The sequence below is a fragment of the Bubalus kerabau genome, chromosome 11 (genome assembly GCF_029407905.1).
Source record: "Bubalus kerabau isolate K-KA32 ecotype Philippines breed swamp buffalo chromosome 11, PCC_UOA_SB_1v2, whole genome shotgun sequence".
Taxonomy (NCBI): domain Eukaryota; kingdom Metazoa; phylum Chordata; class Mammalia; order Artiodactyla; family Bovidae; genus Bubalus; species Bubalus kerabau.
This window is the reverse complement of record NC_073634.1, coordinates 28,894,671-28,916,869: the sequence shown is the minus strand read 5'-3', so window position 1 is coordinate 28,916,869 and position 22,199 is coordinate 28,894,671. Positions and strand designations below refer to the sequence as shown.

The 22,199-nt window shown below is 37.8% G+C and overlaps 1 protein-coding gene across 5 annotated transcripts in view; it reads right to left on the bottom strand.

The window, feature by feature from the left end:
• The window catches only part of PLEKHH2 (pleckstrin homology, MyTH4 and FERM domain containing H2), a 104,396-nt gene that overhangs the window by 79,154 nt on the left and 3,043 nt on the right, over positions 1-22,199 (bottom strand). For 4 of the 5 annotated variants that reach the window (XR_008700236.1, XR_008700237.1, XM_055539947.1 and 1 more), the window contains exons 2-3: positions 16,771-16,900; positions 4,270-4,332 (exon numbers count right to left, since the gene is read on the bottom strand). Coding sequence is in view for 3 of the 5 variants with exons in the window: in XM_055539947.1 (XP_055395922.1) it covers positions 4,270-4,332; positions 16,771-16,893 (186 nt within the window). In the remaining 2 variants the exon portion in view is untranslated. Of the gene's footprint in view, positions 1-4,269; positions 4,333-16,770; positions 16,901-17,633; positions 17,717-22,199 lie in introns of all 5 variants that reach the window. The other variant, XM_055539946.1, reaches the window with a different exon arrangement.

Sequence of the window (22,199 nt, the reverse complement as noted above, 5' to 3'; positions counted from 1 at the left end):
CTATAAATTTAAAGTGTTATGACAAAAAGCAATATCTACTGATTATATGGAAACTCTGGGAGATAACTATTGACCTTTTTACCTGGGTGCAGGTGGGGGCGGGGGGCATCAGTAGTGTTGCTTTAAGGCAGTATATCTAAAATAACCAATAATTTTCCCTAAAATGTTATAATTTTATAAAATTGTATAATTTTCCCTAAAAATGTGGCACATAGAATGAAATAATTTTATACTTGATACTCTCAAAGTGAAAGTCACTCCGTAGTGTCCGATTCTTTGCAACCCCATGGACTATACAGTCCATGGAATTCTCCAGGCCAGAATACTAGAGTGGGTAGCCATTCCCTTCTCCAGGGGATCTTCCCAACCCAGGGATAGAACCCATTGCATGTGGATTCTTTACCAGCTGAGGCACCAGGGAAACCAATATACTCAAAGGACAACTTCAAATAAGAAATTCTTGTTAACTTCTTAAGATCAGGAGGAATTGGGCACTGATGGCTACAAATTGCCATGGTTTCCTTTCTTTAAATTGGGAATAAGGATTCCTTTTTTCTTTCAAGATCTTTCAAGATCCAGTGAACCAAACGGGGAAAATGAAAACCACAAATTAAAAAAAAAATAAAGATATTTAATTTACTTTAATTTTCAGAACTAAATAAATTTGCTGCATATATCAATTTAGAAACTTAACTCAGGAAAAGGCAAAACAAAACCATCTCTAATGTTAAAGGGGAAAAAGGGAAGGGAAGGGAAGGAAAGGGAGAGGAGGAGAAAGGAAAAGCAGCAGAACAGACAGAGATGCATGGAGATAGCCGTGAGTGCGGCAATCAAGAGGGATGTCACCAGAAAACCAAAGTCAGAAAGGGAAAGACAGTGAAGGAGACATGGAAGTCAAAGAGGCTGACAGAATGACAAATACGCGCTGCAAGGCTTCAGGCTGAACTGCGACACACTTAAAGGGCCCACTACAGAAAAAGACATTTGGTATAGAGTGGCAGGGGCCTCCCAGGTGGCACTAGTGGTGAAGAAGCCAATTGCCAATGCCGGAAATGTAAGAGAAATGGGATCGATCCCTGGGTCAGGAAGATCCCCCTAGAGGAGGGCACAGCAACCCACTCCAGTGTTCTTGCCTGGAGAATTCCATGGACAGAGGAGCCTGGCAGGCTACAGTCCATAGAGTTACAGAGACAGACACTACTGAAGCGACTTAGCACACATGCATAGAGTGACAGAGAATGACATAAACACAACAATTTTTCTTGTAGAATATAAGTGACCTTTAATGGCTTTACTGTTAATTACTGGCTTTTTATAGATATAAGCAATTACTACTTGGTCCCATCAGCTAAGGAATATAAAATACAAAAAACCAAGCACAGCTTACATCCTTACCATTACTACTAGTACTTACATCAATATCTACATTTGAAGTATTAAAGAATTATTGCTAACTTTTTGATGAGGTGATGGTACCTGTAGTTATGACTTTTAAGTCTTTATTTTTAGATGGGATGCTGAAACACATTTGGGTAGAATCATATGTTATCCGGGATTTGTTTCAAAATAACCTTATATAGGGATAGGGAGGCAAAAAGTGGGTGGGGGTAGACTAGCTGTGAGTCAACTAATTGCTGAAGTTGATGATGGGGGTTCGTTATCTATTTTCTCTACTCTTATAGTGGTTGAATTTTGCATAATAAAGTTTAAAGATCTTATCTTCAAGTATAATTAATTTAAGAAAATTAAGGGGGCTTCCCTGGTGGCTCAGTGGTAAAAAATCTACATGCCAATGCAGGAGACAAGGGTTTGAGCTCTGATTCGGGAAGATTCCACATGCCGCGGAGCAACTAAACCCATGCACCACAACTACTGAGCCTGTGCTTTGCAGCCCGGGAGCCACAAATACCGGAGCCCACATGCCCTAGAGCCTGTGCTCTGCAACAAGAGAAGCCACCACAGTGAGAAACCCGGGCACCATGACTAGAGAGTAGCCACTGCTCACCGCAGCTAGGGAAAAGCCTGTGCAGCAACAAAAGACTCAGCACAGCCAAAAATAAAATTAATTAATAAAATTATTTTTTTAAAAAAGAAAACTTAAGGATTAGGTTAAATTGGGTTAAGTTAGTCAGACCACTGAAACAATCTTCTGTGTAAAATTAAACCTTTAGGTGAAAATAAGATTTGGTAGTATTCAAGTTGAAGAAACAAATGTAACAGACCTAGAGCAAGTATAAGAAATTTAATATACACTTCTGAGAAGAAACAATTTTGTATTTAAGACTTCTGAAATTCTTGACTTGACTGAATCTGACAGAGATCTTTTCATAAAATGTGAATTTATCAATGTATGCTCCTTAGGCAAATTTTAAGGCTGGTAGGCTCATCCAAACCACTCATTTTACTGTGGGCAAGGCCTAAGAAGGGCTAAGTGACTTACCAAACTTTATTTTTTCAGAGTAAAAGTAGTACCAGAACCAAAAACTAGAAAGTATGAGGATATACAAGAAGAAACCAATCATCTATAATTCCATCTATAATTATAACAGTTAGAACTGGACATGGAACAGACTGGTTCCAAATAGGAAAAGGAGTTCGTCAAGGCTGTATATTGTCACCCTGTTTATTTAACTTATATGCAGGGTACATCATGAGAAACGCTGGACTGGAAGAAACACAAGCTGGAATCAAGATTGCCGGGAGAAATATCAATAACCTCAGATATGCAGATGACACCACCCTGATGGCAGAAAGTGAAGAGGAACTCAAAAGCCTCTTGATGAAGGTGAAAGTGGAGAGTGAAAAAGTTGGCTTAAAGCTCAACATTCAGAAAACGATGATCATGGCATCCGGTCCCATCACTTCAGGGGAAACAGATGGGGAAACAGTGGAAACAGTGTCAGCCTTTATTTTTGGGGGCTCCAAAATCACTGCAGATAGTGACTGCAGCCATGAAATTAAAAGATGCTTACTCCTTGGAAGGAAAGTTATGACCAACCTAGATAGCATATTCAAAAGCAGAGACATTACTTTGCCAACAAAGGTCCGTCTAGTCAAGGCTATGGTTTTTCCTGTGGTCCTGTATGGATGTGAGAGTTGGACTGTGAAGAAGGCTGAGCGCCGAACCGAGCTGATGCTTTTGAACTGTGGTGTTGGAGAAGACTCTTGAGAGTCCCTTGGACTGCAAGGAGATCCAACCAGTCCATTCTGAAGGAGATCAGCCCTGGGATTTCTTTGGAAGGAATGATGCTAAAGCTGAAACTCCAGTACTTTGGCCACCTCATGTGAAGAGTTGACTCATTGGAAAAGACTCTGATGCTGGGAGGGATTGGGGGCAGGAGGAGAAGGGGACAACAGAGGATGAGATGGCTGGATGGCATCACTGACTCGATGGACGTGAGTCTGAGTGAACTCCGGGAGTTGGTGTTGGACAGGGAGGCCTGGCATGCTGCGATTCATGGGGTTGCAAAGAGTCGGACATGACTGAGCGACTGATCTGATCTGATAATTATAACTCCTGTTAAATTTCAGTGTTTCCTAACAGCTTTTTTTTTAACTCTTAGGTTTGACTCATCCTGCCCCCATATCTATTAACATGTTAGATACAAAAATCTGTATATATTTTTCCCTATATAACTCTAAACATCTTTTCACATTGGCTCAGTCAATAAAGAATCTGTCTGCAATGCAGGAGACCCAGGTTTGATTCCTGGGTCAGAAGATCCCCTGGTGAAGGAAATGGCAACCCACTCCAGTATTCTTGCCTGGAAAATCCCATGGACAGAGAAGCCTGGTGGGCTACAGTCCATGGGGTCGCAAGAGTTGGACACGACTTAGGGACTTAGCCACCACCACCAATAGTTATTTTTAATGGTTGTTAAATATTTCATGGAATAAATACAGTTCACTAATTCATTCTCCTATAATATTGCAGTCATATTATTTCCAACTCTTTATTACTATAACTAAAGATGCCATGAACATCTTTATACATAAAATGTCATTATGGCTAGGCATAACCATAAAATTCATATTTGAGTTTTTTTATAAGTAAAACTTCCTAATAGAAGCATTTGTGACCTTTTGAAAATTTCTTAAGGGGCAAAACAAAGTTAGATTCTACATCTTCTCTATGGAGCTAGCTGATAAACAGTAAAAACGACAAAGTGAAGAGGACAGCTGAAAACTATTTTCAAGATTATTTTGGGCAAAACAATGCTTAAATTGGTAGAGGAAAAAAAAATTCTTTTAACCAAAACTATACCCTACCTGTTGAAAAGCTTTTTCTGCTTGACGCTCAGCATCAATAACTTGTCTCTCAAGCTGCTGCATCTGAAATGTGAGAAAAGACATAAAAAATAGAAAAATTCATATTTCCCTTTTGGAATTCTTTAAGAACATTTAAAGTACTTCAATAGATATTAATTACATAGAATTTAGCACATTAAAGGTTCTTTCAGGGCATATGTAAAAACTGATCAAACAAAATACCAAAATTTTGATACTACTTGCAATATGTACTACATGAGTATTAATCAGTAGAATTTTCTTCATTGGACTATATGTTAGAAATTACTGGTCAGCATATTTTAAGAACAGTAAATTAAATCTAAGATAATAGTAAGACCTCAAATGTCATATTGCTTTGCTGATCAAAAAGATCCAATGATGGGGGGAGGAATAAATTAGGAATTTGAGCTGGTGGCTCAGACAGTAGAGAAACTGCCTGCAATGCAAGAGACCCAGGTTCAATCCCTGGGTTGGGAAAGTCATCTGGAGAAAGAACCCATGCCAGTATTTTTGCCTAGAGAATTCCACGGACAGAGAAGCCTGGTAGGCTACAGTCCATGAGGTCGCAAAGAGTTGGAAATGAGTGAGCAATTAACATATATACATTACTATACATAAAACAGATAACCAACAAAGACATACTGTATTGTACTGGGACTATCCTCAATATTTTGTAATAACCTATATAGGAAAAGAGTCTGAAAAAGAATATACATGTCCATACATATATATATAAACTGATGGGATGTCCCTGGTGGTCCAGTGGCTAAGACTCTGCACTCCCAAATGCAAGGAGTTCAGGTTGAATCTACAACTAGATACCACATGCTGCAGCTAAGACCCAGTACAGCCAAATAAATAAACATTTTTAAAAAAACCTGAATCACTTGGCTGTACACCTGAAACTAACAACACTACAAATCAACTATACTTCAACAAAAAATAAATAATAAAAAGAATTTAAAAAGAAAAAAGATAAACTGAAACAGGCTTACTATAAAGGAAAGAAGTCCCAGTGATATCAGAAAGTGGTGCATTTTCATAAGCTTCACAGGTGGTATGTGTAAGTCACAACTGAGTAGTTTTAATTCTTAAAGATTGTGATAGAAAGAGTATAGAAGATACTCTGATAAAATATACATATGTTCACAAAAGCATATGGCACAGAGGTTGGAAAAAATACCTGGGTATTTTTTGAAAGTTCTGTGGATAATAAAATGTTTGAAGATTTCAGAGGGTGGGAAATTAAAAAAAAAAAACTTTGGATATTTTAAGTAAAATACTAAGCTGAATATTATAAGTAAAAAAGCAAAAGTCTTAAAAAGGATCTAATACAAATTAACATAATACACAACCATGATGTAAAACTAGATGTGAATTATTCTTTTCTGAGTGTTGAAGTCTGGTCAACTGGAGCCATCTGTGGCTCAACCTATGCTCACCGTCACTTTTATTGTTGGCTGACATTCTCAGATGCCCTAAACTTCCAGAGCATCTCAAACTCACAGCACCCTGGGTGTGATACAACAGCACCCATGGCTGATACAACAGATCACCCCCTTCTCAAAACCATGGAGGGGTGTCCTCCTACAGCAGGAAGCAAGGCTGCCAGCTCTGGACCACATGAGTGACAGGAATCCCAACTGAGGCATGTGTTATTCTCAATGCCTGAAAGATAGTTTCTGTTATGAATACATAATTTTTTAAAGCTGTACTGGTTTGGAGCATTTGCTGCATTTTGATGTCTATGTTTGGGCAAATTACCAGTCGACACAGGTAAAACTCAAGACCATGATGAGCACTATCACTTCGCCCACCTAACACAAAAAACCTCTTAAACATTTCAGAAGTGCAGCACATGGAGCTTAGTAAAAGTATCTGTATTTACTGTATCATCCATGAAAACCCGATGGTGTTACTGGGTACTCAAAGAATCGTATACCAAACACTGTGACAAAGCAGAGCACCATAGTACTAAAAATGAAAAATGATGGTCTAAGATAAAAAATGACATGTGGACACAGATGAGGAAAATGGACAAATATGTCTCTGGAAAGCACAGCAACAGCCGCAACTGGTTCTTTCTTGCACATCCCACTACACTTGCTGTCACTGAAAACTCACGAGTATATTCAGTTTACTAAGGATGTATCTCAGCCCTTCTGTCTGGGCCACACTGTAACACCTGGCAACCTTGATTTCATGACAGTAGGAGGAGGAATTACTTTAACTATGGAGGCTATGAAAAGAATTAACAGACTTCTGAATAAGTCTCCATGCATATGTGCTTAGTCGCTCAGTGTCTGACTCTGTAACCCCGTGGACTGTAGCCCACCAGGCTCCTCTGTCCAGGGGATTCTCCAGGCAAGAATACTGGAGTGAGGAGATGCCATTTCCTTCTCCAGAGGAGTAAGTCCGAAAAGTATGCAAATCCATGTGTGATTTGGAACTTATCAGAAGATACGCAGCTTAGCAGTCTGCCTGAAAAATGCAGGAGTTCCTGCAGAAAGTAAAGAGGATTGCAAAGGAAGAATTCTATTTAACATAAAACCAACTGCACATCTTATTGAGGAGACAATGTCTCATAACCCTGAGCAAGTATTAGAAGGCTGCTGTTCAGATATAGCTATTACTTTTAATGGACTGACTCCCGAAAATACGATAGTAATGACATATGGTGTGTACCAGTCCAGAGCATTTGGACATTATTTTAGCAACACACTGATTTTCTTGTCTCCAGATGGTTCAGAAAATCACAGAGGACTGGGGAATAATAGAACTGAGCTGTCCAAGAGCACTTGAAATGTGGCTAGTCCAAATTGAAATGTGGTAGAACTGTAAAATACACACTTCATTCAATAACATAGTATTTGAAAACCTATTACAAAAAGAATAACCATCTCAGTAATTGTTCATATTGACTTACACTGAAATGATATTTTTAATGTCACATTAAATAAAAGATAATATTAAAATTAATTTCATCTACTGTTTCTTTTTCATTTTATTAATGTTGTTAGAAATTTTAAAATTACATGTTTCTCACTTTATATTTCTATTGGATAATAAAAGTGTAAAACATTCCATTGTCACCATATATGGCAATTTAACTGCCTGTCCACATGGCAATATTTTTTTAAGGTAGTTTATTGCAAGGATCTAGATTCTGGAAGAATTTTAAAATATTTGGATACATAAATAGGCATTTCCCAAGTGCATTCTCTGGACCTCATATCACCTTTAATTTTTGTGAAGATATTTCCCGGTGGCACTAGTGGTAAAGAATCCACGTGCCAGTACAGAAGACACAAGAAGCGCAGGTTTGATCCCTGGGTCGGGAAGATTCCCTGGAGAAGGAAATGGCCACCCACTCCAGTATTCATGCCTAGAAAATCTCATGGACAGAAAAGCCTGGTGGGCTACAGTCTATGGGATCGCAAACAGCTGGACACGACTGAGCACATCACCACATTTCATGTTTAATAAACAAGTACTGTTGTCTAAAAGCATTTTATTGATTCTGTTATAGACTATCGCATTACATAAAGAAGTTGGACAAGCAATGTATCTCCTGTCTAGGATAGTCCTTAGACAAAAAAACTGACAAGCACACACCAACATTACCTTCTTTCACTATGGGACAATATGCTGACAATTGTCGTTTCTACAATGTAACGTCGTTTCTACAACGCAATCACATTGCGTTTTGAGGGGAATTTCTACACTTGTGCAGCCTTATTCTCAATTTTGAATATTTTTGAGATTTCCAGAGAAAACAGGAAAACCCACAAATGGGTTGCTGCTTTGTAAACTTTGGCTAGTGAAAATAAATGACATACCTATGAGAATGGCCAAAATCCAGAACACCGGCTATACCAAATGCTAGCAAGAATGTGGAGGAATAGGAGCTCTCATCCACTGCATGCTTTCTTATAAAATTACACATATCCTATCATACTATCCAGCAAGTGTGCTCCTCAGTATTCACCCAAAGGAGTTGAAAACTTATGTTCACATAAAAACTTTCACACAGATATTTACAGCAGTTTTATTCACAACTGCCAAAACTTGGAAGCCATCAAGATTTCCTTCAATACATGACTGGATAAACTGTGGTATAATCAGACAATGAAATATTATTTACTGCTAAAAGGAAATGAGCTATCAAGCTATGAAAAGGCATGAAGGAAACTTAAAACATATTATTAAGTGAAAGAAGCCAAACTGAAAAGGCCACATAAAGTATGATTCTAACTACATAACATTCTGGAAAACTATGGAGACAATAAAAGGATCAGTGGTTGTGAGGCTGGGGTTGGGGGAGAGCATGGAGAGGGATGAATAAGCAGAGCACACAAGCTTTTTAGGACAGGGAAAGTACTCTGTTGGAGAGGGAAATGGCCACCCACCCCACTATTCTTGCCTGCAGAATTTCATGGACAGCAGCTACAGGCCATGGGGTCGCAAAAAGTCAGACATGACCGAGTGACTAACACCACTACACTAAATCCTCTGTATGCTACCATATGATACATACGTGTCACTAAACATTGTCCAAACCCATGGAATGTACAACACCAAGAGTGAAACTATGAACTCTGGGTGATAATAATGTGTCAGTGTAGGCTGAACAATTTGTAACATGTACCACTCTGGAGAGAGATGTTAATAATGGGGATGGCTAATGCAACGGCACCCCACTCCAGTACTCTTGCCTGGAAAATCCCATGGATGTAGGAGCCTGGTGGCCTGCAATCCATGGGATCGTGAAGAATCGGACACAACTGAGCGACTTCACTTTTACTTTTCACTTTCATGCACTGGAGAAGGAAATGGCAACCCACCCCAGTGTTCTTGCCTGGAGAATCCCAGGGACGGGGGAACCTTGTGGGCTGCCGTCTACGGGGTCACACAGAGTTGGACACGACTTGAAGTAACTTAGCAGCAACTATGGAGAACAGTGTAGAGACTCCTTTAAAAACTGGAAATAGAACTGCCATATGACCCAGCAATCCCACTGCTGGGCATACACACCAAGGAAACCAGAAATGAAAGAGACGTGTACCCCCATGTTCATTGAAGCACTATTTACAATAGCCAGGACATGGAAGCAACCTAGATGTCCATCAGCAGATGAATGGATAAGAAAGCTGTGGTCCATATACACAATGGAATATTACTCAGCTATTAAAAAGAATGCAATTGAGTCAGTTCTAATGAGGTGGATGAAACTGGAGCCTATTATACAGAGTGAAGTAAGTCAGAAAGAAAAACACCAATATAGTATATTAATGCATATACATGGAATTTAGAAAGATGGTAACGACGACCCTACATGCAAGACAGCAAAAGAGACACAGATGTAAAGAACAGACTTTTCAACTCTGTAGGAAAAGGCAAGGGTGGGATGATTTGAGAGAATAGCATTGAAACATGCATATTACCATATGTGAAACAGATGACCAGTCCAACTTTGATGCATGAAGCAGGGCACTCAAAGCCGGTGCACTGGGACAACCCTGAGGGATGGGACAGGGAGGTTGGTAGGAGAGGGGTTTAGGACGAGGGGGACACGTGTACTCCTGTGGTTGATTCACGTCAGCGTATGGAAAAAACCATCACAACATTGTAAAGTAATTAGCCTCCAATTAAAATAAATAAATTTAAAAAAGAAAAATAATAATGAGGATAGCTATACATGTGTGGGGGCAGGGAATACATGAAAAATTTATATCTTCCACCCAATTTTTCTGTGAATCCTGCTCTAAAAAAGACACAGTCTTAATAATAGTCATGTTTTTTTTAAAGACTGAATAATTTCTCAAAGGGGACCACTTTGAATGTTTGCCCCCAACTCTGGCAAATTCACATCTTGGAATCCTAATGCCCAATGTGATGGTGATTAAACCTTGAGGGTGGGCCCCTCATGAACTGCATTAGAGCTTTTATAATAGAGTTTCTACAGAGCTCCCAGCCCCTTCTGCCAGGTAGCAGTGCAAGAAGTCAGTGACCCAGACGAGGGCCCTAACCTGACTATGCTGGAATCCTGGTATCAGACGTCCAGCCTCCAAAACCATGAGAAATAAGATTTCTATTGTTCGTAAGCTACACAGTCTGTTGTTATTTTGTTACAGCAATCCCCACAGACTAAGACATAGAACTGGTTCTGAGAGTGAGGTGCTGCTTAACAAATATCTAAAAATGTGGAAGCAATTTTGGAACTGGGTAATAGAGCCTGGAAGAATTTTAAGGTACATGGTAGAAAAAACCTACATGACCATGAACAGACCATTAAAGCAATTCTGTTGAGAGGTCAGAAGAACAGGAAAGCTATAGAGAAAGCCTCAATCTTCCTGGAGCTAAGGATTGTGAACAGACTATTGATAGAAATAATGGCTGGTAAAAGGCTCTTCTGATGAGATGTCAGGTGGACATGAGGAAAATATTACTGGAAACCAGAGGAAAAGTGAGACCACAGCCTACAATAAGCATTGGAGCATCCTGAACTTCTCCCCTAGAGCTGAATGCCCTGTACAACCCTGCAAAGACCTACAGGGGAAATGAGTGTGGGGCTGGGAATAGTGGCTATTAATGGAAAACATGTGGCCCTTAGAGCCAACTAGTTCTCTGAAACCTTCTCACTTACCCCCATGTGCCGAATGTGCAGCAGCTAAGCATTTACTTCCTGTTAAAAGACTGAATGTTCCTCTCCTATAAAGTTGAATAAATTACTTGGAGGCCTCCAGTCCAACAACTGTGGCATTTATGGGCTCATGGTATAATAAGCAGTCTCAGACCCACTCATTCTAAAGCAAATATTGATAGTCAACCAGCACTGATTTTATACACAACTGTTGGTCAACTTTTCAGATATCCCATCCTTAAATATAAACGGACCACCAAAGATCATCAGACATTTGAGAAAAGCTTGCAACATGAAAAAGAAAAATCAAACATAAAAGCGGAAAATAACCTCAGAGGGGAAAAAAGATAATTCAAGGAAGAGAACTTAAAAGGAATTAAAATTAGAGTTCAGGAACAAGGAATTTTCAAATACATTATTGTGTAGCCATGTCACAGACAGAAATTGTTATTCCAATTAGAAATATTAGGCAATTGGTGTTTCGAATGCCCCCAGCCAGTGACATGGATGGGATGTGAGCCTTCGTGCTCAGAATCCCTAGTGCTCTTTTAGTTGAACCACAGCTGCTTAGGTATTTATAAACTCCACCCACAGTGTATAGTTATACAGAACCAAAGGAAAATCAGTCCCAAATACATGAAACCACAAAATCCTTGTCTGGGAAGCATCTGTATTTTTGTCCCTTGTATATTCTATTCTTTTGGCCTAGGAATCTTTTATTAGTAACTTAAAATCATTAACATTCATAATAGGAACAATTTTAAACTGTATGGTCTCAAGAAACCTACTGCAGAAGGAAACACACCATTTAAAAAAAATTGTTATCAAAAATAATATCCTCAGGATTTCCCTGGTGGTCCAGTGGCTAAGACTCTGCAACTCCCAATGCAGGGTGCCCAGGTGGGTGCCCAGGTTTGATCCCTGGTCAGGGAACTAGATATCACATGCCACAACTAAAGGTTCTGCATGCTGCGACTAAGGCCTGGTGCAGCCAAATACATAAATACAATGTAAAAATAGGAATAGCCTCATCAATAGCCCCAAAATAAAGTTATTTAAAATAACTTTAAATCAGCCTGAAAATCTCATTATTATTATCATACGTACAATTTTCATTGTGTGTTAGTTGCTCAGTCAAGTCCAACTCTTTGCGACCCCATGGACTGTAGCCCACCAGGCTCCTCTGTCCATGGGATTTTCCAGGCAAGAATACTGGAGGGGGTTACCATTTCCTTCTCCAGGGAATCTTCCTGACCCCGGACTGAACCTGGGCCTTCCAAATTGCAGGCAGATTCTTTACTATCTGAGCCACCAGGGAATGTGCTATGAAATATCAGGTGGGGCAAAAGAGTAACAGGACATGTGTGATTTAAATAGGATAACCGTGGTGTTGACTGGACTGTTATATGAAAGCAAACACAATGCTGTCCAGGGACTCCTTATTCTTAGACGAGAATCCTAGACCACCTCAGGGAAATCACATTGACAAGAGGAAGGTCGAGTGGCAGGAACTGCCAGACAGCAATGCTGTATCAGATAAAGGCAGCATTAGGCTATGTGAGCCATGCTGATGCCTAAAGGGAAAACTCTTCATTTGTTTCACCTTTTTCTTTTCACTGAAAATCTAACTAATAGGAAACAACATTCACTTCAACTGAAAAATAAACTTTCCCTTTCCCTCCCTGACTCTGAAAATGAACTAGTAATACTGTAAAGCAGAAAACTACTTAAATCTCAGCTTCCCTGAAGAGTTTATGTTTGGCATTCTAGAGATATTTCCAACACCATTCCTTAAATTCCTCCAAAGACCTCTCCCACTTACAGCAGGATTTGCCCAAGATTTCAATAAGGACTTTTTCTTCACAAGCTTCAATATTCAAAGTTACTTGGAAATTGTAATGGAAAAATAAATAGGTGAAAAAAATAGTTTAAAAAGATCCCATGTATTTTCCTAATCCTAATCTCCAAAATATACAATGTATATAAAATTGAAATCCATCTTTAATTATAGGAACACTCTGAGATCCTCTCACACATTTTTCCTAAAAAAATTCAGAAAGATGTCTATCAATCTATAATTATACTATTTTAGTTTTAAATAATAAAAGTTATTTTTATTATTATTTAAAATAATAAAATAAAACAGTCTAAATAATAAGTAATTTTAATTTTTAGGTCATCTCCTTGTATGCTTAACCAGTGTGTCCAGTCAGAAAGATACAAGAAAATAATAATGAGTTACTTCTATATGCCAGGCACTCTTTTAGCTGCATCACAAAAAAAGTGTGAAAGATCTAAGGTTTTATGCCAACTCTGCTATTTGTTACCTGTGTGATATTGGGCCTCCTGCTCAAATACTCTCAGTCTTAATGTCAACAACTTTAGATTGTGGATAATAATAGTTACCTCATAGAGTTACTGTGGGGTTTAAGCTAGCTAATGGTTGCAGTCAACTGCAACCTAAGTCAACTTAGGATCCGTAGTTGGCACTAGTGTTAGCTGTCTATAATCAGTGCCAAGAATACAGAACCAAGAACCAGAACTGTAGCAGAAAAGAAAAGCTGGACAGAATTTCTGGCAAAGAGCTGAGGAATCAAATTAGTATTCTCTCAAGAATCTTCAGCTTTAGGCCTGCATCCATCTGGAGGGGAGGTACAGAGAACTATTAGGAGGAATCCTTGAGACAAACCGGTTCTAACACAAAACCAAAGATCACAGCTGGGAACAGAACGCCTCTGGAACGCGATATTTGACTCAAGTTGGGTTGGCATGCAGAAGTAATGCAACAGGGTTTGCCTTGAGAAGTATGTAACACTCTGGAAACTGTTATTACTACATACACACATACATCCTAACTTACACACATATGCTGCCAAGCAGAGATGGATTTATATGTTGTGTGACCGAAAAGACAACAGATGAGTAGGTAAGAATATCAGAGAAAGTAAGGAACGTGGTAATAAAACTAGATTAGAGATGTCATATAGGGTGATGGCTAAGCATTCAGGCTCTGAAAACAAAACCCTGCACTTAGTGGCTCAGTCGTGTCCGACTGTTGCCACCCCATTGACTGTAGCCGGCCAGGCTCCACTGTCCATGGGGATTCTTACGCAAGAATACCAGAGGGGTTGCCACGCCTTCCTCCAGGGGATCTTCCCAACCCAGGATTTGAACCGGGGTCTCTGGCACTGCAGGCTCTACCAGGTGAGCTATGAGGGAAGCCCCCAAAACAAAATGCCTATTTACAAATATTGGCCAAATATTGGCTTCATCATTTACATTTCAGCATGAACTCAGTCAAGGTAAATACCTTTTATGCACCTTAGTTTCCTCTTGTGTAAATATGAATAATATTAATATCTACCTCATAGGCTCTTATAAGGATTAAAAACATAATAAAGTACTTAGAAGATTGCCTGGCACATGGTAAGCATCAGTTTCCTAATCTGTGAAATGGGAACAATAAAACTTATTACTTCATAGGTTGTTATAATAACTAAATAAATCATATCTGTACACTGCTTAGTACATAATAAATCAATATTTGGTATTTTTATTTTAATACCAGTACTTGGTATTTTTATGGGTGGGTACCAAAAATAACTTTTAATCCAGAGAAAAAAATAGCGAAAAATACAGAAAATATCATGAAAAAGTGTTATTCCTATTTTGGTGTTGAATATATTTACTGGGAAGCCATGAGTAACTTGGCATGTTTATCCTCTTTCCACTGTATAAAACACATATAAATCACTCCATCTCTGAGATCTGTCAAAGGCTTTAAGACAAATAAAATTACAGAAGACCCCAAAAAAAGGAAGAAGAAGAAAAAGAAACCACACCTAAAACAGCAATTCTGAAATAATATTCCTCTCAATCTTTATTCACTGACAAAGAAAAAAGAAAATTTGGTAACTAAATTAATGACCAAAAACTATTTACAATCTTACTTACAGAGAAAATTACACTTTTAAAATTTACAAAATGGGCACTCACAAAGAAATTTCTTATGACAAGCCTACTGAAGAACAAAACAAATATTGGCATTAAGAATTTAAAGGTCAATTAATTGGAACCCAAATAAACATAACTTTTTATAACTTCTTATAAAGAAAGTCCATAAAGAAACCAAGAGAGTACAACAGCCAAGGGAACCAAGAAAATTTTGAGTAGGAGGCTGTGGTCAACAGCGGGCCAACTGTTGAAGGGCTGAGGTACCTGGGACACTTGGAAAGTGTCCAGTGAGCTTGGGCAGCAAGGTTATAATTAGTGATATTGCTAAAATCATTACATGGGGGACAATCATAGTACAACCTGGGAAATGATTTTTACAGAGAGAGGAGCAAAAGATAAAGCATGAGTCACTAACTCTGAGTTAGGATAAGCTTTCCCAACTTGGAGATAATCAAACTGGGATTTTTTTTTCCAAGTTATAATTTTTATTTTAATAGTGATAAATAAAGTAAATTGATAGTGGGGATGCATTCCACAAAACCTATGACCGGGTCACCCTCTAGCCCAAAGTGAATAGAGTAACTTTAGTCTTTCCATCTAAAAGCTGTTTGTGCACAAAAATTTACGAGGATAAATATGAAAGGTTAAACTGAATGGTGTTTCACTGGACTTTATTACAATTCTTCTGTGCTAAGAGATTCTTGGTTGGCAATGGAAGTAAGATTTAACATGATTTTTAGAGATGTGATATGTGTACCAGTCTCCACTGTAAAAGGATTATGCAGGCTAGAGTTTATGAAACCACCTGTAAGTTCTCCTGGTCAGTTCTGAACGATCATTAATACCATTTATATAGCCATCCAGACAGCAGTGCCAATACAAATATAATGTGAGTTACATATATAATTTCAAAACTTCTAGTACCCATATTTACAGTTAAAAACAGGTAAATAATTTTACTATTTTCTATTTAATCTACTGTCCAAAATATTATCATTTCAACATGTAATCAATATAAAACTATTGCACAGGTATTTCATATTCTTTTTTCAAACTAAATCTTTGAAACCCAGTGTGTAGTTTACATTTCCAACACATCTCAATTTGAACAGGTCTCATTTACAGTGTTCACTAACCACTTGTGGCTGTGCCTGCCATACTGGACACTGCAGGGCTAGAACCCAAGCTCCCTGGAAATAGCAACATGCATTGTCTTATTCACAGTTTTATAACTGTAGCATTAAGAACAGTGTCTGGCACAAACACACTGCAATGAATATTTGTTGAATGAATAAACAAATGAATTAATCTATTGGTTTTATACACATATATTAAAAAATCCTATGACATAAATGAAATTTTAATTACATGGTTAGAACTATTAAGAGAAGCACAGAATTATATTAAGTCAATTCTATAGTTTAGTGACACATTGTTTGTCAACACAAATTCCTAAATAGGTGTATACTTCCATATACAATGTTTTACTGTGTTTTATCTTACACAAGGAATGAACAATAATCACTTTAAAGATAATTTGTCTAAACATTTAGTAGATCAAAATGCTATCACACCACAGTAAAGTCAAATAAATTATAGCTGTTCTTTCAAGCATGAATTAATTCTACATTCATTAAATACACACAATTATTACATAGTCCACCAGTATTTGAAAAGAAGTGTTTTTTGTCTTAATGTCCAATCCATTCTAAAACTAGCAAAAGAATATGCCCAGTAGAGCGTCAGGTCCCTGACAAAAAATTAAATAATATTCATTATTTTTTAAATGTTTACCTCCTAAAGTACTGAGATTACTTAATATAAATGAAATGGGCCCCAAAGAACTGATGTTTTACTAACAAAGGTGAGGGAGAAAAGCTTACCTTCTCTGCTAAGAGCTCTCGTATCTTGCTTGCTTGAACTCTAAATTTCATGAGCTGGGACTCCAGGGCTACACAGCGTTCTTTCCAATCTACTGGCCCTTCTGTCTCAGAAAGCTCTGCCATAATTATTCTAGGAAAGAAAGCATTCAAACAGCATAGTATCAATTAGCATTCAGGATAATTCTTTAAATCATCCAACGCACACATTCTAGCCACCATCTAATGATATCTAAATGCAAGTTTTGAATCCTAAGATAAATTCCAGAACCTGGTGAATACTCATGGAAAGAACTTAGAGACGAGGCCAGGGAAGGAGGCCCAACTGGGTTATTTAAACTTTCTGTGTAACTTAACCTTTCCATGTCTCAGCAATCTAGAAAAAAAGGGGGAATTCAGCAATAACGAACCATTCTTCTCACACATAGGTAAGGAACAAATTAAATACTGCTGTTCTTAACATCACTTTGGACACCATAATAGTATCACACAGAGTACTGTCATTATTTCAGCTCTGCTCAACAGGTAAGATTTTTAAAAATCTGTCAGTTCATAATTTTACCACATTAAATTTACAAAATTATTAGTTTTGCTTCCATTGGTAGCATTGTATGTGTGTGTGCTAAGTCACTTCAGTTGTGTCTGACTCTTTGTGACCCCGTGGACTATAGCCTGGCAGGCTGCTCTGTCCATGGGATTCTCCAGGCAAGAATACTGGAGTGGGTTGCCATTCCCTTCTCCAGGGGATCTTCCCGACCCAAGGATCGAACCAGCATCTCTTACGTCTCCTGCATAAAAATAACCTAAATAAACTTCATATCAGCATTTTAATTATGACTTAGATTTGTATTATAATTATTACTTACCACCGCCATAAAGTTGTCCAGGTCCAGGTTATCTTCAAAACAAAAACACTTTGGCATATTTAACTGGGCAAAGTATTATGATCCTGCACAAGTTTAGATAATTTTTATTTGGTGTAAGAAGAGAAAACATATAAATATGAAATTTGGAACCACCTACATTAAATAAATCTGGAATCAGGGTATTCCATGATAGTAACCTTTTTTTGGAGGAGGTTAATCCCAGGGAGAATCACAGTAAGGGGGAAGCCAAGAAGCAGGCGCACAGATTTTGAAATTCTGAAGTGCAAAAAACTATTGCTCAATTTTGGAAACACAATTATTTCTAGTTCTGGGTGTTGAAAATGTAGTTTTAAATGTTACTATTTCATCAAGTCATTTTTGTAAATGGCTTAATAATGTGTTTCTGAATTGCCTTTGTTACGAACTGACAAAATGTGCATTAGGAATGGCTCTTCTGGAGACGCCAAGCCCTAGTCTTGGACTATGTGTGTGTGTTAAGTCGCTTCAGTCATGGGCTATACATGACAGCAAAACTCAGAATCCCAAGACAGAACTGCAGCTGAAGCATATTATTCCGTTCTTTTGTTTTTCAAAAACATGTCTGCTTCACAAATTGACCAAGTTGATTTTCCCATTATTTCGTGCAATATAACCCCTTCTTAAACCTAGAACAGTTTTTAAAACCTGCAAATGATTGTTTTCCTAGCATAAATATTGTTTTGTGTTTAGATTAGCTTTCATATTAATACTTATATTACCACTCAATAATTTAGAAGTAAATATAAGCAAAGTTGTTCTACAAAGGCTACAACTTCAAATTAAGAGTCCCCTGGTCATCTCAAAGCCTTCAGATGCTACTAAATTCTAGCCATAATGTAAATGGAATCTTCCTGTAGAGCAAGAAATCGTTCTCCTCATTTCTTCATTTTTTCTAAAAGCCCCGTCCCATTGTTTTAGAGTTTTCCCTAAGGATATTAACCATATTAATGACCTTTTTCATTATTCACAAAAGCATTTACTATCAATACACACAAACTCTTTCTCAATTCTACTGCTACTTCATTTCTTTCCTCTTTAGCTTTAGACTAGACAAAGAAGAAAATACAGATGAAATCTTAAAAATAGAAAGCAGACTTGAAATGAAATGCTTAAGTCTTGAACCATTCTTATCACTGCACAGAAATATAGGGAAGCTTCTATGTCTTAAGTAACAAGAAGAGTATTTCATACTGATTAATTTTTGCTCTACATTTAAAATAACCTGTTTAGTTCACTATAAAATTTCTACAGCTTTAAAAATAACAAGCATTTTTCAACAAGTAGAAATCAGTGTAATGAACCATACGAATTGAATAAAAGACAAAAACCATATGATCATTTCAACAGACACAGAGAAAAGCACTTGACAGAATCCAATATTATTTTATAATTAAAAACATTCAACAAACTATTAATAGAAATAGAAGTTAACGTCCTCAACCTGATATAGAAGCATCTACGAAAGCCCACAGCTAACACCACACTTAATTGTAAATGACTGATCCGCGTAAGGTCAGAAACAACATAAGGCTGTTTGCTTTTGCCACTTCTAATGTGTCACACTGGAGGGTCTGGCCAGTACAAGAAAATAAAATAGGAAACACGTAGATTGGAAAGGAAAAACTAAAACTATCTCTATTTTAAGATGTCATGGTCTTATACACAGAAACTTCCAAGGAATCCATAAAAAAAAAAAAAGAAAAAAGCTATTAGAACTGTTTAAAAAAAAAAAAAAAAGAACTGTTTGAGATCAGAAAAGTTTCAGGAAACCAAATCACTATATGAAAATTAATTGTTTTTCTATACACTTGCAAGGAAAACTCCAGAAATGAAATCAAGACTATATTCCACTTACTCCAGCATCAGAAATAATTAAGTATTTAGGAGTAAATTTAACAAAAGAAGTACAAGATTTGTACTCTGAAAACTAAAAAACATCATTGAAAGAAATTAAAGAAGACCTAAAGAAATGGAAGACTTCGTATGGATGGCAATACCTGCAAATGGATATGCACATTCAATACAATCTCTATCAAAATTTTAACTACATTTTTTGCAGAAACTGATAAGCTGATCCTGTAATGCATACAGAAATTCAGAATACTCAAAACAATCTTAAAGACTCACACAATTTCAAAAATTACTGTGAAGCTATAGTAATTAAGACTGTGTGGTACTAGCATAAAGATAGATATATAGATAGATGGATAGATAGATCAACAGAATAAAATTATGAGTACAGAAATAAAGAAATAAGGACGGGGGCAAGAATAGGTGAAGGGGATCAAGTGGCACAAACCTCTTACATTAGCTATATAACAAATAAGGGCTTCCTTGGTAGCTTAGCTGGTAAAGAATCCTCCTGCAATGTGGGAGACCCTGGTTTGATTCCTGGGTTGGGAAGATCCGCTGGAGAAGGGATAGGCTACCCACCCCAGTGGGTGCAGATGACACCACCCTTATGGCAGAAAATAAAGAAGTAAAGAGCCTCTTGATGAAAGTGAAAGAGGAGAGTGAAAAAATTGGCTTAAAGCTCAACATTGAGAAAACTAAGATCATGTCATCCAGTCCCATCGCTTCATGGCAAATAGATGGGGAAACAGTGGAAAGAGTGGCAGACTTTATTTTGGGGGGCTCAAAAATCAAGGCAGATGGTGACTGCAGCCATGAAATTAAAAGATGCATACTGCTTGGAAGGAAAGTTATGACCAACCTGCTGCTGCTGCTGCTAAGTCTAAACAGCATATTAAAAAGCAGAGACATTACTTTGCCAACAAAGGTCCATCTAGTCAAGCCTATGGTTTTTCCAATAGTCATGTATGGATATGAGAGTTGGACTATAAAGAAAGCTGAGCGCCGAAGAATTGATGCTTTTGAACTGTGGTGTTGGAAAAGACTCTTGAGAGTCCCTTAGACTGCAAGGAGATCCAACCATTCCATCCTAAAGGATATCAGTCCTGAGTGTTCATTGGAAGGAGTGATGTTGAAGCTGAAACTCCAATACTTTGGCCACCTGACACGAAGAGCTGACTCATTTGAAAAGACCCTAATACTGGGAAAGACTGAAGGCGGGAGAAGAAGGCGACGACAGAGGATGAGATGGTTGGATGGCATCACCGACTCAATGGACATGAGTTTGGGTAAACTCTGGGAGTTGGTGAGGTGATGGACAGGGAGGCCTGGCATGCTACAATCCATGGGGTCGCAAAGAATTGGACATGACTGAGCAACTGAGCTGAACTGACTGAACCCACCCCAGTATTCTTGGGCTTCCCTGGTGGCTCAGCTAGTAAAGAATGTGGCAGACCTGTGTTTGATCTCTGGGTTGGGAAGATCCCCTGGAGAAAGAACAGCTACCCACTCCAGCATTTGGGCCTGGAGAATTCCATGGACTATATATAGTCCATGGAGACATGACTGAGCAACTTTCACTTTACCAAGTAAGTCACAGGGATGTAATATACAGCATAAGGAATATGGTTAATGTACTAACTTTGTATAGGAATAGATGGTTGCTAGACTTATGAGGATCATTTCATAATGTATGCAAACAAGAAATCATTATGTAGTATACTGAAATTAACATAATAGTGTACAGCAACTCTATTTTATTTATAAAATATATCTATAACAACCATACTTCCAAATAAGATCACATTCTGAGATACTGTGGGTTAGGACTGCAATATTTCTTTTTTGAGGGGAAGGGAGCAATTCAATCCATTTTTTAAAATACACAAATAAAAAAACCCTCACATGGAGAGTGAACTGATTTTTGACAAGGTGGAATGAAAAGTTCTTTTTAAATAAATGGTACTGGGCAATTGGATATCCACATGTGAAAGAATAAATTTGGTTTCCCACCTCATACCATACACAAAAATTAACCCCAAATGGATCAAAGACCTAGATGTAAGACCTTAGGCTCTAAACTTGTAGTAGAAAATAGTCATAAGTCATTGTGATCTTGAATAGACAACAGTTTCCTAATATAACATTTAAAGCATAAGTAATCAAAAAAATAGATAAATTTAACCTAAAATTAAATATTTTTGTACTTCAAAGGACACCATAAAGAAAGTGAGGGTTTCCCTAGTGGTCCAGTGGTTAAGAATCCACTGTGCAATGCAGGGGACACGGGTTTCATCCCTGGTGGCATCCTGGTCATGCCACACAGCAACAAACCCATGAGCCGCAACTAGTGAGCTCAAGCCTGGAGCCTGGGTCTGCAACAAGAAACCATGGCAATGAGAAGCCCCTGCAACTAGATTGTAGCCCCCACTTGCTGCAATTAGAGAAAGACTGCATGCAGCAATGAAGACCCAGAGCAGCCAAAAATAAATAAAAACATAATTTTTTATTAAAAAAAAAGGTGAAAAGATAACCCACATAATGGGAAGAAATATTTACTAATCACATTATCTATAAAGGACTTGTATCCAGAAAATAAAAAGGACTCTTACAACTCAACAATAAAAAGCACAATTAAAAAGTAGCAAAGTATCTAAAGAGATATTTTTTAAAGAA